This window comes from Xenopus laevis, chromosome 3L, assembly GCF_017654675.1.
Source record: "Xenopus laevis strain J_2021 chromosome 3L, Xenopus_laevis_v10.1, whole genome shotgun sequence".
In the NCBI taxonomy this organism is placed as follows: domain Eukaryota; kingdom Metazoa; phylum Chordata; class Amphibia; order Anura; family Pipidae; genus Xenopus; species Xenopus laevis.
The window spans coordinates 82,354,349-82,370,521 of record NC_054375.1 but is presented as its reverse complement, the minus strand read 5'-3'; the positions used below and the strand labels follow the sequence as shown (position 1 = coordinate 82,370,521).

The following is a 16,173-nucleotide window of genomic DNA, read 5'->3' as shown; positions in this document are numbered from 1 at the left end:
TATTTTACAATGATCATGTATTTTTTTTTTAACTTGAGTTTACAAAAAGGTAACATAATTGTTTTTAGACTTAAAGTAATATTTGACAATACTGCTGGTGTGCCAAAAATGCAAGATGTAAAGTGTGTCACAATTTTTTTTTTTTTTTTTTTTTACAATTTAGTGGTATACTTCATTTAACTAAAACAAGTGCAAGTGTGTTTCTTAAAGATACAATTTAAACTACAAAATATAAACTGGGTTAAATGTGGGAAATTAAATATATAGTTTTCCCTCCAATAAAAAAAAGTGTTTTTTTTAATACTGAACAACTGAAAAGTATTGCAGTAACAATAGGCGGTAGCCATATTTTATTTAACAAAAGTTGCCACAACGTTTCTTCATTTGAGTTTTACTTTTTAGCCAATAAATAACATTTGGTCCTGACTGTATGCTTTCTGCAGCTTTTTATAAGCATGTGCTATATACTGCTGCTTTCTGGCTGATGGCTTGGAGAATAGATCGGACTGTTTCTTCCAGTTGTACTAACTGTTTTGCTTTTTCTTCTAGAATCCTTTCATTACCTTCATACGTCTTTTCTAAATCTGAAACCAAGCAAAACATTGTTAGTGCTTGCACATACACAAAATCAGAAGTGTGCTTGCCTGTTAAAATCTCAGGTAACATTCACATCTGTCTTTAGTAGCTATGAGCATGTGTGGTTACACAAAGTGCACAGATGCATTGTGTATAAAGAATGTATTATCTAACAAGTGCATGTAATAGCAGTGGTGTGAACAAATATCCTCTCGGTTTAAAAGGATTGGTCTGTATACCAGAACTTACTAGAGATTTCCACAATGGCTGGACGGGCACAGGATAGGTAGCCCTGCTTTAGTGAAATAACAGCACTGTAAAGGTTTTTTGGCAAAGCACCACCACCACCACCACCAATAAGAACAGCATTACACCCATAACTTGCCCAAAATATTAAAATATAAACTTCTTCACATAAAGAGATACAATTTTACACTCTTCCAATGTTCTAATTTTACAAAGTGGTTCCTGAAAGGCAGCTGCACCATAATACTCAAAGATGTGTTAACACGATGCATCTCCCATTGTAAAGTTACCAGACCATAGGAAAAATAATGAATTTCATCTAGAACGGCATTGCATGAAATCTGCAGTTGGTGCAACCCACCTCCAGTTCCTCTCCATTCCCATCTGATTGTTCAGGCCCTTTACTTTTATATATTAAAGGATACATATAGGATTGGTGGAAACTCAATTAATATTGTGGGCAATAATATGGTGCTGGTTTTACTTTCAAGCTAAAAAGTTGTATAATCTTTAAAAATGGCCCCTTAATTAGCGCTCCCTATAGATCTGTTACAGTCCCTGTCAGTGTTTCAAATGAGGGGTGGATGTGACCTAACGGTCCCTGCCAGAAGCATAGTAGGAGGGGGAAAGCCAATCACAGCCCTGCAGTCACACAAGCAAAGCCAAGCTTCAGTACTAGGTTTGCCTAGTTGGTGTTTTAAGCACACATACTATATTTCATGGAGTATAATGCACTGGAAGATTCTGGTTTTATCACAATATGTCTCTTTCATGGAAATGACTAAGTTGCTACATTGTTGGTATGTAGATGACATACTGCAAAAAACGACATATCTACATTTCCAGTTTTAAAGGAGAAGGAAACCCAGTCGGCGAAAAAACCCTCCCCTGTGTTGCTTCCCCTCCCTCCTCCCCCCTGGCCTACCTGTCTCGCTGGGCAAATGCCCCTAACTTGTTACTTACCCTTCTGCGCAGGTCCAGTCTACGGAGTTCACTGACGCCATCTTCTTCCTGCTTTGACCGGCGCATGCGCAGTAGGAGCATTTCGCCGGTACGGATCGACTGCGCATGTGCGTGACTTTTGGCGCATGCACAGTAGATCCGTACCGGCGAAATGCTCCTACTGCGCATGCGCCAAAATACCGGTCAAAGCAGGAAGAAGATCGCTTGGAAGAAGATGGCATCTGTGAACTCCGTAGACTGGACCTGCGCAGAAGGGTAAGTAGCAAGTTAGGGGCATTTGCCCATCGAGACAGGTAGGCCAGGGGGGGAGGAGGGAGGGGAAGCAACACAGGGGAGGGTTTTTGCGCCGACTGGGTTTCCTTCTCCTTTAAGGTTACACTACAGAAAAAAAAACTTACACAGCTGGCATGAAAATAATTAAGTAACTGAAGTATGATAGGACCCATATAATACATTAACATTTGCTGTTTAATTTTAGGGTTTTGATCAAGATAAACCTACCTTTGATTGTGTCTAATTTTTTATTTGCTTGTTCTAGCAACCCTTTGGCTTCCTTCTGTAGTTCTTGAGCTTTCTTTCTGGCTTCTTCAGAATCTTCTGCTTTCTTTGCTATCAAATCTTCAACTGTCTTATATTTATTGTTAAGTTCCCCATCCAGAACCTGAAAAATGTAAGTGTTTAGTGTTAATAGAAGAAGTTAAGGTTTTATGTTAGCATTACATATAATCAGTATTGGTTTCTTCTTAGATTTTGGATATGAAGACTGTGTGTGGTGACACATACTTCAATGATTATATTCAGTTTTTTGGTCAGTAGGGGGCAGTTTGCTATAGGCAATGCCCTGTAATGAGGAAGATTCCCTATTGTCAGCCAAGGGAGGAGATTTCTCTGAGACAATAAATGAGGGTTTTAAATAAAGCAAAGACTTCTGTTGTATACAAGGGTAGAAAATGAGGCCCAGGAGGCCCAGAATCCTTTTATAGGCTTTAATAGTTAGGCCAGCTAGCCTGATGGCCTTTATTAAAGGAGATGTGGGAGTAGGCCTGGTAGCTGAACAGCTTGGGCTCCACCGAAGAGTTCAGTGGGGTCAGTATCCCAATGGGCACCCCATCTGTACAGGGACAACAGGGACCTGGCCATAAATGTGACCTGGAAAATTTGAAGCATTGTTTTCCTATTTGTCTAAAGAATAGAATTAGTATAAAATACTGACCTTTTAGCTCAAAGCTCTCTGATGAAAACCTCAAGATTGGCAATATAAACTTTGTTTTATACTTATCTACAGATCCCATAAATGAGATGTGCCAGGACAGGTTTTTTAGCACACCAGTACAGTACTTACCTTTTTAGCTCCATCAGCACTGGCTTTCACTTCATTTACAGACTTTTCAACCTGATTTGCTGTCTGCGAGTTGGCAGCTGACTTCTTCATTAGATCGTCAATGTTTTTTTCTAGTTGAACAAGCCGTTTTGTGGCATTATTTAAGGTCTCTTCAGACACTGCTGTTTCAGATTCAATCTATAAAAGAATCCACAAATTTATTGCATATCCGTAATTAGTGTAAGTAGAAATACATTATTGTTAAATGTGTCTTGGCTCTGTGCTCCACTGACCCCTACAAAAGAAACAATGTTGCCCCTTAAATTTTTCATCATTGCGCATAAAACTTGGTCTCCCAGACTAAAAAAATATTACAAAGTTGTCCACCTAAACTATATACATAGTATTGTCCTTATAGACAATGAACCTCAGTGGCTCAGCCAGGAAGAAAAAAATAACAACAAAATCCATGTATCATTCAACATGTTGTGGATACCTCCAAAATTGCGGCAAAAAATGTATACATCATTCCTAAATACTCAAGCATCAATCCAAGTTTGGGATAACATCATGCATGTGGACTCTCTTACATGCGGTCTGCATCCAAACTTTCCAGCTCTTAAAAGTTATTTTGCCTAATTTTAACCCACAACTTTGGCTTACAGCTGGTATGAAGTACTTGGATGACATTGTGCCTAATAATAAACTAGCATATTTTGAAGAGCTGTAATCAAAATGGGGCAATTGCCCTTCTTAATTTAGATTTAGGTCCTCTGAGACCACTTCATAGACTCTTAGAAGTCCATATATTGGAAGACGCTAGACTAATTATTGCCTAACACTGGAAATCTAAAGAAACTCCTGCAATTTTAGAACTCATTAATTTCCTTCACCTAACAGAGAAGCTAGAATATTAGGACACCAGGAATAAAAACTTGCTTCACAAAGATAAGAAAAAATGGCCACCCTGGAGTGTAACAAAACTAAAATTAAACAGGGTCACAGCCTTACTTGTAATCAAGGAAAACAAATACAGCATGTGCACAGAATACTTGATATGTTTCTTTCTATTCTCATTGGATTTTCTGACTTTTCTTTGTTCCCAAATGTTTCTTTACAGGCCTCACTTTGGGCACTAGTTTGTTTATACTGTATAACCCTGACTTAAATGTTACCGCAAATTACTATATAATTGCACAAACTCTGAATCAAAATAAAAACGATCTTTTAAAGTGACTGCTTAAGAATGTAACTTTGGCCATCTAATAAAAAAGAGAGGCTTGCCTATTGTAAAAATACAAACAATGTGCATGTATTTAGTGGGAGCATTTTCCCCATAGAGAAGTTGAATATTTCATGTGGCATCAGCATATTCACTCTCTCCCTCGTTAATATGCAAAATTGCTGAGAAGAATGATATGTGTATATAAGACTCTCTTTTGAAGGAATCCCAGCTTGATAAGGTGCTCTAAGTGATTGCATTGACCAAATGAATCAATTGAATCTATAGGGCAACTGGATCGATTTTTGCTATGGCACATGCCATTTGTCCACTGTTCACATTCAGCAGACAAACCGACAAAACAACTTTTCCCTCTTGTCACTCCTAATGTTTTACACATAATTTATATTTTAAAGGGGTAGATCACCTTTTAATTAACTTTTAGTTAATTCAAAAATGTTTCTGGTTTTATTGAATTACTGGAACTATTGAATGTTTTGTCCAGTTGTCTACAGTTTAGAATTTCTGCAGTTATCAAGTGGCTAGGATTCAATTTACCCTAGTAACCACACAGTGGTTTGAACGAGAGACTGAATTATTAATAGGAGAGGACCTGATTAGAAAATGAGTACAAAAAGGAACAATAACAAATTGTAGCCACACAATAAAAAAATTTTGTCTGCCAGGATCAAGGACAGCTATTTTGAAATCTAAACAAAGATGCAAAAAAATAAGTAAAACAATTCACATTAAAAAAGGCCAGCTGAAAAGTTTTGAAAAATAGGCCATTCTATACCGTGGTAAAAGTGGTTTTCTAAAAATAGTTCTCCTTTAATTTAAACTGTTCAGTTTATGAGCTTTGTTATACTTTGCGAACTTACAGACGTGAGCAGATCATTGGTCCCTTTGATATCATCATCTGCTCTCTTAATGGCTTTTTCAGCAGCACTTTGAGCTTTTCCCGCTTCTTCTAATGCTTCCTTCACAGCATCGACTGTTGCTTTAATATCTGCAGCACTTTTGCTGAAATCACAAAGTATTGTGTCATAATATGTTATTTTATTCTTATTAAGTTATGCCTGCTGTACTAAACTAAATGGTCTAACAAGGAAACACGACACATATTACCTGAGTAAAGCAAATGAAAACTGTTTTAGTTTTTTTGTTGTCTTACCATAGACCAATGAGAAATGAGTCCAAAAAGGAACAGTATTTGAAAAAGTGCATATACTACACTATCTCTTAAATATATAATATAATGAGAGGGTTATGCCTCTCTAGGTTACCAATACACATATTGAAGTTTTTTTTTGGTTTTCCATATACAGAGTATTTTGTTTACTATGATTTTCATTATGAAGATTTCAGACAGAAATGCCCAGTGTACAGTGTACAAGTTCTCCCCACATGAGTCACTCCATTACCATTGCAGTCATTTCAAATGCAAATAATTCACTTTCACTGTAGTTTCAAGAGATTGCATAAGAGGCACAATCTTTACTATTCCCATTCTTTTTGAATAACTCTAATTCTAAAACTATATTTGCATATACCACAAACAGGGGTTTTAGGTTATATGTTATGTGGAGGAACACTGCAGTTATTTAATGATAGATGCAAAGTTTGCTTCTGCTCTAGTCACCTATAGCAACCAATTAGTAGTTAGCATTTACTGATGTATAAAAGCAAACGTGATTGGTTGCTCTGGACTTACTTTGAGCATTTTATTACATGTGAGGGTATTCTTTTTACTACCAATAGTTGGATGTGACTTGATTCCCTGCAGTAGATTAAACAGCAGCATGGCACCTGACTCAGAGCTTGACTACTCACTGCTGACAAAGTAATCCCCATTTTATTAGCACTCATGTCACATTCTTGTAAAGCAGAAAGATCTTTCCTGCTGCATTTATGGTTTATATATTGGTATACATTATTTTCTCCTCCCTCCCAAAAAAATCTGACCTCATTGCCGAATAGCAGAAAATACCTTGATTCTTTGGCTTCATCTAGGAGAGCCTCTGCTCTTGCAATATCCCCAGCACTCTGTTTGAGGATTTTGTCTACACCAGAAAGGCTTTCTACCCGTTCACGGATTTCCTCAGTCAATTTCTGTAGTTGTTCAGGGGTAGTGGGCATTTCCATTTTCAGTACTTCGCTAGCAACCGCTTCAATGCTATCCAGATCAGCACCATCTTCTACAGAAATATAAGTAAGCAAAGGAATGAGTATAGAGAAAAGTGCTGCTTCTCGGATATTCTCCTGCATCTTAGTAGTATCTGCAATACATTTAGCAGTACAGTAGCGACTATACTATGAATGCATTGTAAGCTAAATAATTTGGTGTGTAATAGAGGGTCACAATAACTACCTTTATTGCATTTTGTGAGGAGCATGCTATTTGAGTGAAGAAGAAAGAAAGGGCCAGGGCATATTCTCCGTGTGGCCTGATCTAGCTCTTTGTAATAGATGTGTAACTATTTTGCGACCCCAAACAGTCTGACTTTTCAGCAGGCTTAACTGCCACCATTTTTCCCCAGGATCTTTTAAGTTTTCCTGGATTCATGAGAAAGGCAGCAGGAAACTCATATCGGGAGGCTTTCAAATGATACTTAAAAACCTGCCTAGTAAAATTCATTTTCTGTATATACTGTTGGCTATTACATTAAATTAATGTTGTCATTACATGGGTGAAGCTTCAGGTCTTCCTTCTGCTGAGGGCAGTAACAAAAATTCAAAAAAAGAACATGTGAAGTTCACTTTACGTGTCTCTCCCACTCTCTCTGCTTGCAGTCCCTGGGCCAGGAAAGTCATGTGTTCCATCTAAGGCTATGCATTACTACACACACATAAAAGCTGTCACATCAAATGCACACAACAAACTGTAGTTCTCACAGCATTTTTCACATGACCACATTAGTGTAAAAGTTGCTAAAAATTGGAAGCCTTTCCAAACAATTAGAAGGTAGAAAGTAGCCCAAGAAAAGGAAACAACCCAGTCGGAATGCTTATTATACTCACGCATTAAAAACTCTCTTATCTGTTTGATGAGATTTCTTAAGTCTTCATTGCTCCGGTTCACTTTTTCCTTGGTGGCATTTGCTTTGTTCAGGACATCCTGAGCATTTAGCTTAGCTTCTTCTGCCCTCAACTTTGACTCTGCAACCTAGTGGAAAAAGGTAGTATTACAATTTTCTTTTTATCATGGACTACTACTTTTTGAGGGCCAGATTTGGTGAGGTGAAAATGTGTGGGGGCCGACCATTCAGCCTGACATTCTTTGAACCATTAACATCATTTAACTCATTTAAACAAGGAATCGCGTAGCCATAGCGAACAGGAATCACATAGCCGTAGCAGTACTATTTGGGTACATTAGTGAAATGATCTACAACTTGGTCTATACTGCTGCCTGTGTGCTGAACGTGTTAGCAATAGACACGCACTGGCACGTAATGAGGTGCCGCTATCGCATACTTCTTTAGTTTACTGTACTGGCACGTCAGTACGTCTTGCATACTTCTTTAGGTATTAGTAATAGGTAATAGTATTGATACCTTCAGCCCTAAAGAAGTATGCAATAGCGGCACGTCACTACGTGCCAATACGTGTCTATTGCTAATACCTTCAGCACACAGGCAGCAGTATAGACCAAGTGGCAGATCATTTCACTAATGTGCCTTAATAGTACTGCTATGTGATTCCTGATCGCCCTGTGCTGGTGGGCCCATTATTATTAATTTCGTGATGGAGGCTGCGGGCCGGTGTAAATGTGTAAAAGGGCTGGACTTTGGACACGCCTGGCCTACATACTTTATGACTGTGTTCTGTGTTTATTTGTAATAGAGCACTGTCACAATCTTCAATTTGGATCTGGTTATATCCATAGCAAAGCTATAAACTAATGTTATTGAGATAATCCAATTCGTTCTACCTATACTGTACCTCACTAGGATATGGAACATGCTGGCAATACAAATGATACTGATGGACCACTGACTTCTTCCTCTACAATATGAATTATAATAGAGATACAGTTTCCATTTCCACTAAGAATTGTGTTAAGGGCTTAACCTGGCTAAATGAATACTGTAAATAGATATGTGTAGAAAGTAATTTTCATTACTTAAATCTAAATCACAGTAATTATTCATTATCAGTTCATTATTACAGAATTTACCATTTTAGACAATTCTTCTACTTCTGCCAGTGCATTTTGAATTTCTGTGTCAAAACTTGTGGCTGTTTTCCAGGCACTGTGGGCTACAGTTACCAGACCCCCACATCCTGGCCCACCACATTTTCTCTTTCCATCATCTGTCTTGCAGTTAAGGCCTCCACATTCAGAATCTTCACAGAGCACACCAGGAGAGTTGCCACAAGTCTGAAATTAAGCATTTACCAAAATGTTGTATGAGTACGTATATGGGATATGTGCAGCATATTGGTGAATAATTAATGACACAATTTCAAAAACAAGGTTCTAACAAGACATGTCATTGTTATCATTAATCTCCTACAGTCTGCCCTTTTCCATTAAGGTCAATATAAAATCTATTTGTTTTTCTTCTTTACTTTTAGGGCAGAGTCACATGAGAAGATTCGGGGGAGGGGGGGTTTAATCGCCCGGCGACAAAACGCTTCTTCAGGCGACTAATCTCCCCAAATTGACTTCCAACCTGATAAAATCTAAATCGTCAGCAGGGATGGCACTCAGATCGCTTCATTTTCCGAAGATGCCAGAAGTTGCCTTGCGAGGAAACTTGGGCAAGTTTGGAAAACTAAGCGATTTGAGTGCCATCCCGCGGTTCGATTCTAGCCGGCGGGAAGGCTTTTCAGGGAGATTGTTCGCCCAAATAAGAGGCGATTTGTTGCCAGGCGACTAAATCTCCCTGAATCTTCGCGTGTCTCTGCCCTTAAAGTATAAAATGCAGGTCCCATACAAAATTAAAAAATTAATAAAAAGTCAAATTTCTTGCTGAGTCAATTCCCTCCATTTAATTGTTCATATCAGCTACCAAAAGTTATATTAAGCACGTAGAATGTTATTCTTATATGCACTAAGCCCAGTTTCAATCCCTGTGAAGTCAACTTCCACCAGTCGAGCTTTATTAGTAGCAACCGATAACCATATCAAAAGGGCAGGGAGCTATCCATTTACTGCAATTTTCAAGAGATTCTAATAGACTGAGGTCAGATCCCACATCTAACATTACACTTGCATCCTGTAATGACCAGTGGAGCAAGGACAGTTACTATTATTATCCTGATATAGCACCAACATATTCATCAGATCTGTACAGAAATTATACAACTTTCACATCATTACAAAATTTGTGTAGTAACCAACCTATATATGTAAATTCTTTTCAGATAGTGTCCTGATTATACTATAACCAAGAACCCCAGCAATGCTAAGCAAATAAACAATATATGCTGTAAAGCAAAACTCAACTGTATTGCATCTCCGAGCACAAAAATCAAGATAGCTGATCAAGGCTGCACTCAAAATGTTATTTTAAAAGAGGCAGAACATAAGAGATTATTGGGTAACTTCATAAGAGGTCTAAAGTTTGTTCACATCTCGTAAGTCATAGCAACCAACAAGATATGTATGTTCAAACACCTGGCCAGTGCATGATACCTGCTTATTGGATTATATGGGTTACTAGAACAGTAGTAAACTGTAGTCTGTTTTTTGCATTCCACCATGCGTTTGCACATCTTTAGTAAGCTTGGGGCTGCATTTCCATCTTTCCTGTTGCCTAAACAGATGCATCGGTGTCCTGCAACATGGCTTTACCTTTCATTTTATTCTCTCAACTTTTTATTGATTTGGGAGATGACAGGTTCATGGCTGCACAGATCAAGTATAATAAAGTACTAGATGCAAAACATAATGGGAACATTCATTGCTATCATTTTTTACCAGCACAGTACCTTTTCAGAAAGTGAAGAGAGATCCAAACTTTGCCCATTGCCAGCAAGTTCATCCAACAATCGAGTCTGCTCCTCTTGCTCTTTCTTAAACTGAGAATAGTTTTCATTTATTAGATTTTCCACTTCCTGTCGTGTAGCAGCTGAATGTTCAATTACGCTATCTGGATTGGACACAGACACATTGACCTTTTCTTGTGCCTCCAGAGACATTTGGAAATATTTGTTGATGCTGTCCATGGCGCCTAAAAAGCAAAAAACGTATTTGAAACTATAAATTCCAGTATTACCCTGTGACCATGACAAATGCTTTCAACTTATTTTAAATACTTTAATATCAACAAATCCTGCAAAAGACGCAAGTATGCAGGAGTTCTGTTTTGATTGTTTTTAAGAAAACAAACATTTGGAGCTGTGCTCTACTAAAACAAAAATAGTGCCAATTCAAATGTTTGATTATATCCAACAGTGCAGATACTCAAGCACAGAATCATCATTTTTTAAAGGATCTGGCCTGAGAACATGTGAGCTATAGATAATGCAATTATATACAACTTATATACATGGTAGGCTTTACATGTCCTTTAAAGCAAGGGGGTTTAGGTTCAAAAAGCCCAAACTTGCACTAAGTAATGCATAAATTAGCCAGATGAACTAGGGCTGAGGTGTCCTTCAATGCTGGTTTGTCAGTGGCAGCGAGAATTTGAAATTTAACAATAGCTGTATGCCCTGCATTATCGTCTGCAGTCTCTTAAACACAGGGCCCACAATTCATACTATTAGAATACACTTGCATGTCCCCTATCCCTATTTTACCCTGCTGTACAGCTTTATTAAATATGTATGTTTGTACATGCTAACATTAAAGAACCCACTTACCCTGCACATTAGAGATTTTCATAAATTCTAACTGCTCTCCAAGTTCTTTTAATGCTTGTCCAAAGCTTTCAGCATCTGCCTGAAGAGCATCAAGCTTCTCTGTGTCATTCGTTTTAATTTCTGCTAGTTTCATCTCCACTTCAGCTGCTCTTTGGGAAACTTCAGATTTTAGCTTCCTAAAACATGGCAAAAACAGCAAAGATTAGTCATGATCAATTTTATTAAAGTATTATACTGTACATTTCCTTGTTTTTCAGATGAATAGGTGAAATATGTGATCACAATATCTGGTTTAGGTTCGTGCCAAAAGAAAATCTGCAGACAGTTTTTATTTCTTTACTATTTGGTGGAATTTAGTGTCATTTAATGCACTACTTACTCTGCTTCCTCAAGGAGATTCTCAATGTTTTTAAGTGGATGTGAAGCTGGATTATTAGCCAGAATGCTTCTGATTTCATCTAATTTCTCTTGCACTTTATCTACAGTCTGTTGGTATGGTCCAATAATGCCAGAGATCTTCAGGGCATTGGTACGGTTTAGAAGCTGACTTGTTTTGTTAGAAAGCTCTTGGATAATGACATCCCACAAGGTAAAACAGTTGTGACAAGGTGTGCAATTTGGGAATGTACCAGAATATCCACGAGCACACTTATCACAGCGAACTCCTTCAACTCCATCTTTACAAATGCAATGTCCTGTAGCACGATTACACTGTGATGTCTGGATGCCTCTAGAGTCACAATCACAAGCTAAAATGAAAAGTGTTTAATTAAAAAAAAGAAAAGAAATATCTCACAACAGCACAACATGTTTACCTCAGTTGATGTAGTACAGATTCCCTAAAATGTTCTATTACTTAACCACTAATTCATCTAATCACCAGTTATTACCGCTTACCTGTTATGCAGTTTTTTATTTGTACTGTATACCTGGATAAGTCTTGTCCTTCAAGAATTCAAGTTTGTTAATCTGACCAGTTTCAGAGGAAATTCTCAAACTTCCTAGGAGCACAAAGCCACTGGGTGCCTGCTCTCAATGTAGTTTTTAAAGGGATACCATCATTTGCAGCAAGAGGGGGTTATAGAACCCATGACCTCCTACTCCTTCACATCCCTGTTGGATTGGCCCTGTCATCCATAGTTACACTCCTGGATGAAAGTACAAATCTTCCTCTTTACAGATTTGTGAAGTGGTCTGATATTCAGTGCAATTTGGTTTTTAGGAAGGATATTAATGAGTTTAAAAATATGCAGTGGTATCGGTATAAACTTGTAAAGGGAATTGAACTATTACTTAGCTGAAAAGTTTCACTGTACTGCCAGCCTAGATTTAAAGTTAATATTTTCACTTGAGGAGAGCTAAGTTGGGTAATTATCATTATGTACATGTATCAGATGCCATTATGTACAGGTATAGGATCTATCTTAATAGTGCTTAGGACCTGGGGTTTCCTCAATTTGGATCACCATAAAAACAATTTGCCCCGGTAAGTATCAATGCATCTCAGTTACCTTCAAGTACAAGAAACTGTTTATTATGACAGAGAAAAAGGAATCATTTTTAGAAATTAGAATTATTTTCTTAAATTGGAGATAGCTGTCCTGTAATTTATGGTTTTCTCAATATTGTGTTTCCAGATAGGGGATGCCATACCTGTACTATGAAATGTTAATGTTGTCATGATGGAAAAAAATAAAAATGAATTTATACTTGAAATCATTCTCTACGATCAATTCTTAAACGGGATGTTCAATTTAGGTATTAACTTTATTTTATTCTGCCTATTTACAGCCTGCAATTGTACATGTTCCCTGGTTGTTATATTTATTTCTAATTGGTCATCTTTTATTCTTTTCATTACCCCTACTGATAATGGATTTTCAATGCTGACTTAAAACTGTTTTGTTGCTAGGGTAAACAGTAGTAACTAAGCAGTAGTTAAAACTCCAAGCCTTAGAGTTGCAGAAAAACATGGACACATTTAAACAAAAAAATAGAAAAGAAACAGAAAATTGTCTTACAACACTGTTGTCTAAAAGTTCTTTTAAAGTAAACTCATCTTCGACCATATATTTTTGAATATAATTTAACAAATATAAATTGACAAATGCAATCTTTTTTATTTATAAACACAGTAAAAAGTTCCCCATAATAATGTATAATGGTTATTTTAGAGAGATCCTGAGCTTTGAGAGCAACGTATTGTATGAATGGCATACATATGTTTAGTTGGTCTTTAGCATCACTTTTCATCAGAATGGGCCTTTTATTCTCACAACACAGCGGAAAAGATCAGTACACAACACCCCAAGCAATTAGAATCTCCAGCAGTGACTTTGTATAGGAAATATTCCCTCTTGCTAGCACAAAGAGCCTTGTGGAATGACGGTCAATTAACTTTTTTTAGATAAGGATCAAGACTTGGAATCTAAATAGAAGGCCATAAAGTAACACAAAAAAGGAGTGCCAAGCCAAAATTAAACAGGAGTAATCTTTGATCTTGAGAAGCCCCTTCAATTACCCTCAGATATTTATCTAGGTAGCCTGCAATTTTTGTAGAAAGAAAATTTGCTATAAAATATATATGTGCAGATAGAAGTGGAGCTCCAAAGATCTTTCTATATGTGAAGCATTTATTTAAAATTTAGATATGGTTATTTAGATCTTAGAACAAAACTTTTGTCTCCTTTTCTGAATCTTCATACTGGTTAACATTCTTCTAAATTGCTACCCTCCCACACATCAGTGGTTGTAGCAAAATAGCCTTATTATTAAAATGAACAATGAAGACTTTGTGTAGTTCTGGCATCTATTCACATATCATTATTATAAAGCACAATCTGTTCAGCAATGTGTAGGGCCGAAACAATGTACAATGAGTTTAACTGTAAAGGATTACAATTAAACTCAACAACTTTTGCTGTGTTAATGGATTATTTCATAATTCTGGAACAGCATTAAATGCAGCAAAAATTATAATATTGATATATATGTGTGTGTGTGTGTGTGTGTGTATTACAACACACACACACACACACTGATTAGCAAATCATAAGAAGCATTTTCAGTTTGATTTGAAATCTAGAAATGGGCTTCAAGTTCCAGAAAATATTTATACATTTTTATGCATTTCATTTTAATAATTTTGCTGTATTAATGTGTTCAAACAGTATGGAGACCTAACATTCAACCCAACCCATATGTTAAAAATCCTATATCTAATGTAAAATATTACTAGTCACAACTTTATATAATTTCCTTTTTTAACCCAAATAGCTTTAAACCAATCTTATCTAAACCTGAAAGAAAATGGCTTTGTAACTGAACCAAGCTTGCTATATTTTTTTGCCTACTGCCAAAGTTACTGTTAAAATTTTTCTTCCTGTAAATGCATATATATTTATTTATTTAACAGAAACTACATCACCAACCCCCCCAAAAAAAGACACAGGTCTATTGAGTTTTGTCCGATGGATCATTGGAAATGCAATGTCATTTACCAGCCATAGGTTGTCGGGGAAATGCTGGCGGTTCTCCCTCCCACCTTAGATGGGGTCCCTAGTATTTTTCATTGCCTGGTGCCACCTATTGAATAACTCCTGTCTAGTAGGTACTAATGACATTGATGTACAGTATCACACTCTATAATTGCAAGAAAAATTACAAAAATATAAATGTATATGTTACCTCTGCACTCGATGTCTGGATTTCCCCAGAAAAGTTCCTGGCATTCACTGCAATCCCGTCCGCCAAATCCAGGCATGCACTGGCACTGGCCCGTGAACTGCAAATATAAAGCATGCAAACAATCAGATAAAATTGTTAAATATGCTTTATAAATGTTGAGTTTTGGTTAGTAAAGGTATGGAATCTATAATCTTTAATTGATGTGACTTCTCATTTACTACAGGCATGGGACCTGTTATCCAGAATGCTTGGGACTTGGTTTTCTGGATAACCGATCTTTAAACGTTAAGGGGGTTATTTATCAAAGTTCAAGTTTGTGAGGTTTTTTATACCTTGAATAAACTCACAACTCAAATATTTTCTTATTTTTCAAAATAAGAAAGATATTCAATATATCCGCGAAAAAAACACCTCAAATTTATAGATTTATTTAATGCAAACCACCGGAAAAAATGAAAATCATGAAGGCTAAAAACATCTTCAAATGGTTCAAGGGACCTCTGCCATTGACAGTTTTTAGTTGAAGTAATTTCAGATTCAAGCTATTTGCAGCTTCGTGGCATAATAAATTTCAAAAAAAGTTTTTTTCTTTAACATTAAAAATTTGTGTTTTTACTGAAACTACCCTTGAAAAACTAGACTTTTTCGTGAAAACACAACTCAACCTTTTGATAAATCTGCCCCCAAATAAACGCAATAGGCTTCCTTTGCTTCTGATAAGGATTGATTATGTATCAGTTTGGATCAAGTACAAGCAAAATGTTTTGCGCATATGCAAACATTTAAAAATAATGTAAAGATTAAAGTTAATTTAGAACAAACTACAATCTCTATAATACAGGGTAAAAAACATAACCAGGCAAAACTGTTCAAATAGAAAAACAAATTTACCTCATTACAAGATAACCCTAGAGATCGATTGGTGTTACATGCACATGATTCACAGCCAGTCCCACTTGCTAAATTCCAGGTATTTGTTTCACAACGATCACAACTCTGTCCAATCACATTGGGCAGGCATGGGCACTGCCCATTTGTCCTACTGCAGTGACATTCTATTTCTCCAGTGCAGTGCTCCTGTTCTGTACCAAGGTAATTGCAAACACATCCTGAAAGCAGAACAAACTAAAAATTACTACAGAAGAATATGAAGTCTCACTGTGATACTTCCTGTCACTTCCTGAACCTAAAGAACTTCAAAGGAGCTGATAAAGCCAATTAAGTGTCCACTGACATAATGAGATAATCAGCTGCTCAAAGGCAGAGATGGGAGGGTTTGGGGAGCTCTGAACAAATTGCCATGTTTTTAAAGAAGGGGGGGTTAAGGTCAGGGGAAAAAGTC

The 16,173-nt window shown here is 36.9% G+C and overlaps 1 protein-coding gene across 1 annotated transcript in view; it reads right to left on the bottom strand.

The window, feature by feature from the left end:
- The window catches only part of lamb1.L (laminin subunit beta 1 L homeolog), a 33,640-nt gene continuing 17,467 nt past the window's right edge, over nucleotides 1-16,173 (bottom strand). Inside the window, exons 23-34 of the mRNA XM_018252641.2 lie at nucleotides 15,723-15,940; nucleotides 14,832-14,928; nucleotides 11,524-11,893; nucleotides 11,145-11,320; nucleotides 10,269-10,510; nucleotides 8,509-8,712; nucleotides 7,350-7,494; nucleotides 6,319-6,526; nucleotides 5,210-5,351; nucleotides 3,128-3,304; nucleotides 2,287-2,446; nucleotides 1-584 (exon numbers count right to left, since the gene is read on the bottom strand). Of these exons, the coding sequence (XP_018108130.1) occupies nucleotides 448-584; nucleotides 2,287-2,446; nucleotides 3,128-3,304; nucleotides 5,210-5,351; nucleotides 6,319-6,526; nucleotides 7,350-7,494; nucleotides 8,509-8,712; nucleotides 10,269-10,510; nucleotides 11,145-11,320; nucleotides 11,524-11,893; nucleotides 14,832-14,928; nucleotides 15,723-15,940 (2,276 nt within the window). The 3' untranslated portion in view covers nucleotides 1-447. The remainder of the gene's footprint in view (nucleotides 585-2,286; nucleotides 2,447-3,127; nucleotides 3,305-5,209; nucleotides 5,352-6,318; nucleotides 6,527-7,349; nucleotides 7,495-8,508; nucleotides 8,713-10,268; nucleotides 10,511-11,144; nucleotides 11,321-11,523; nucleotides 11,894-14,831; nucleotides 14,929-15,722; nucleotides 15,941-16,173) is intronic.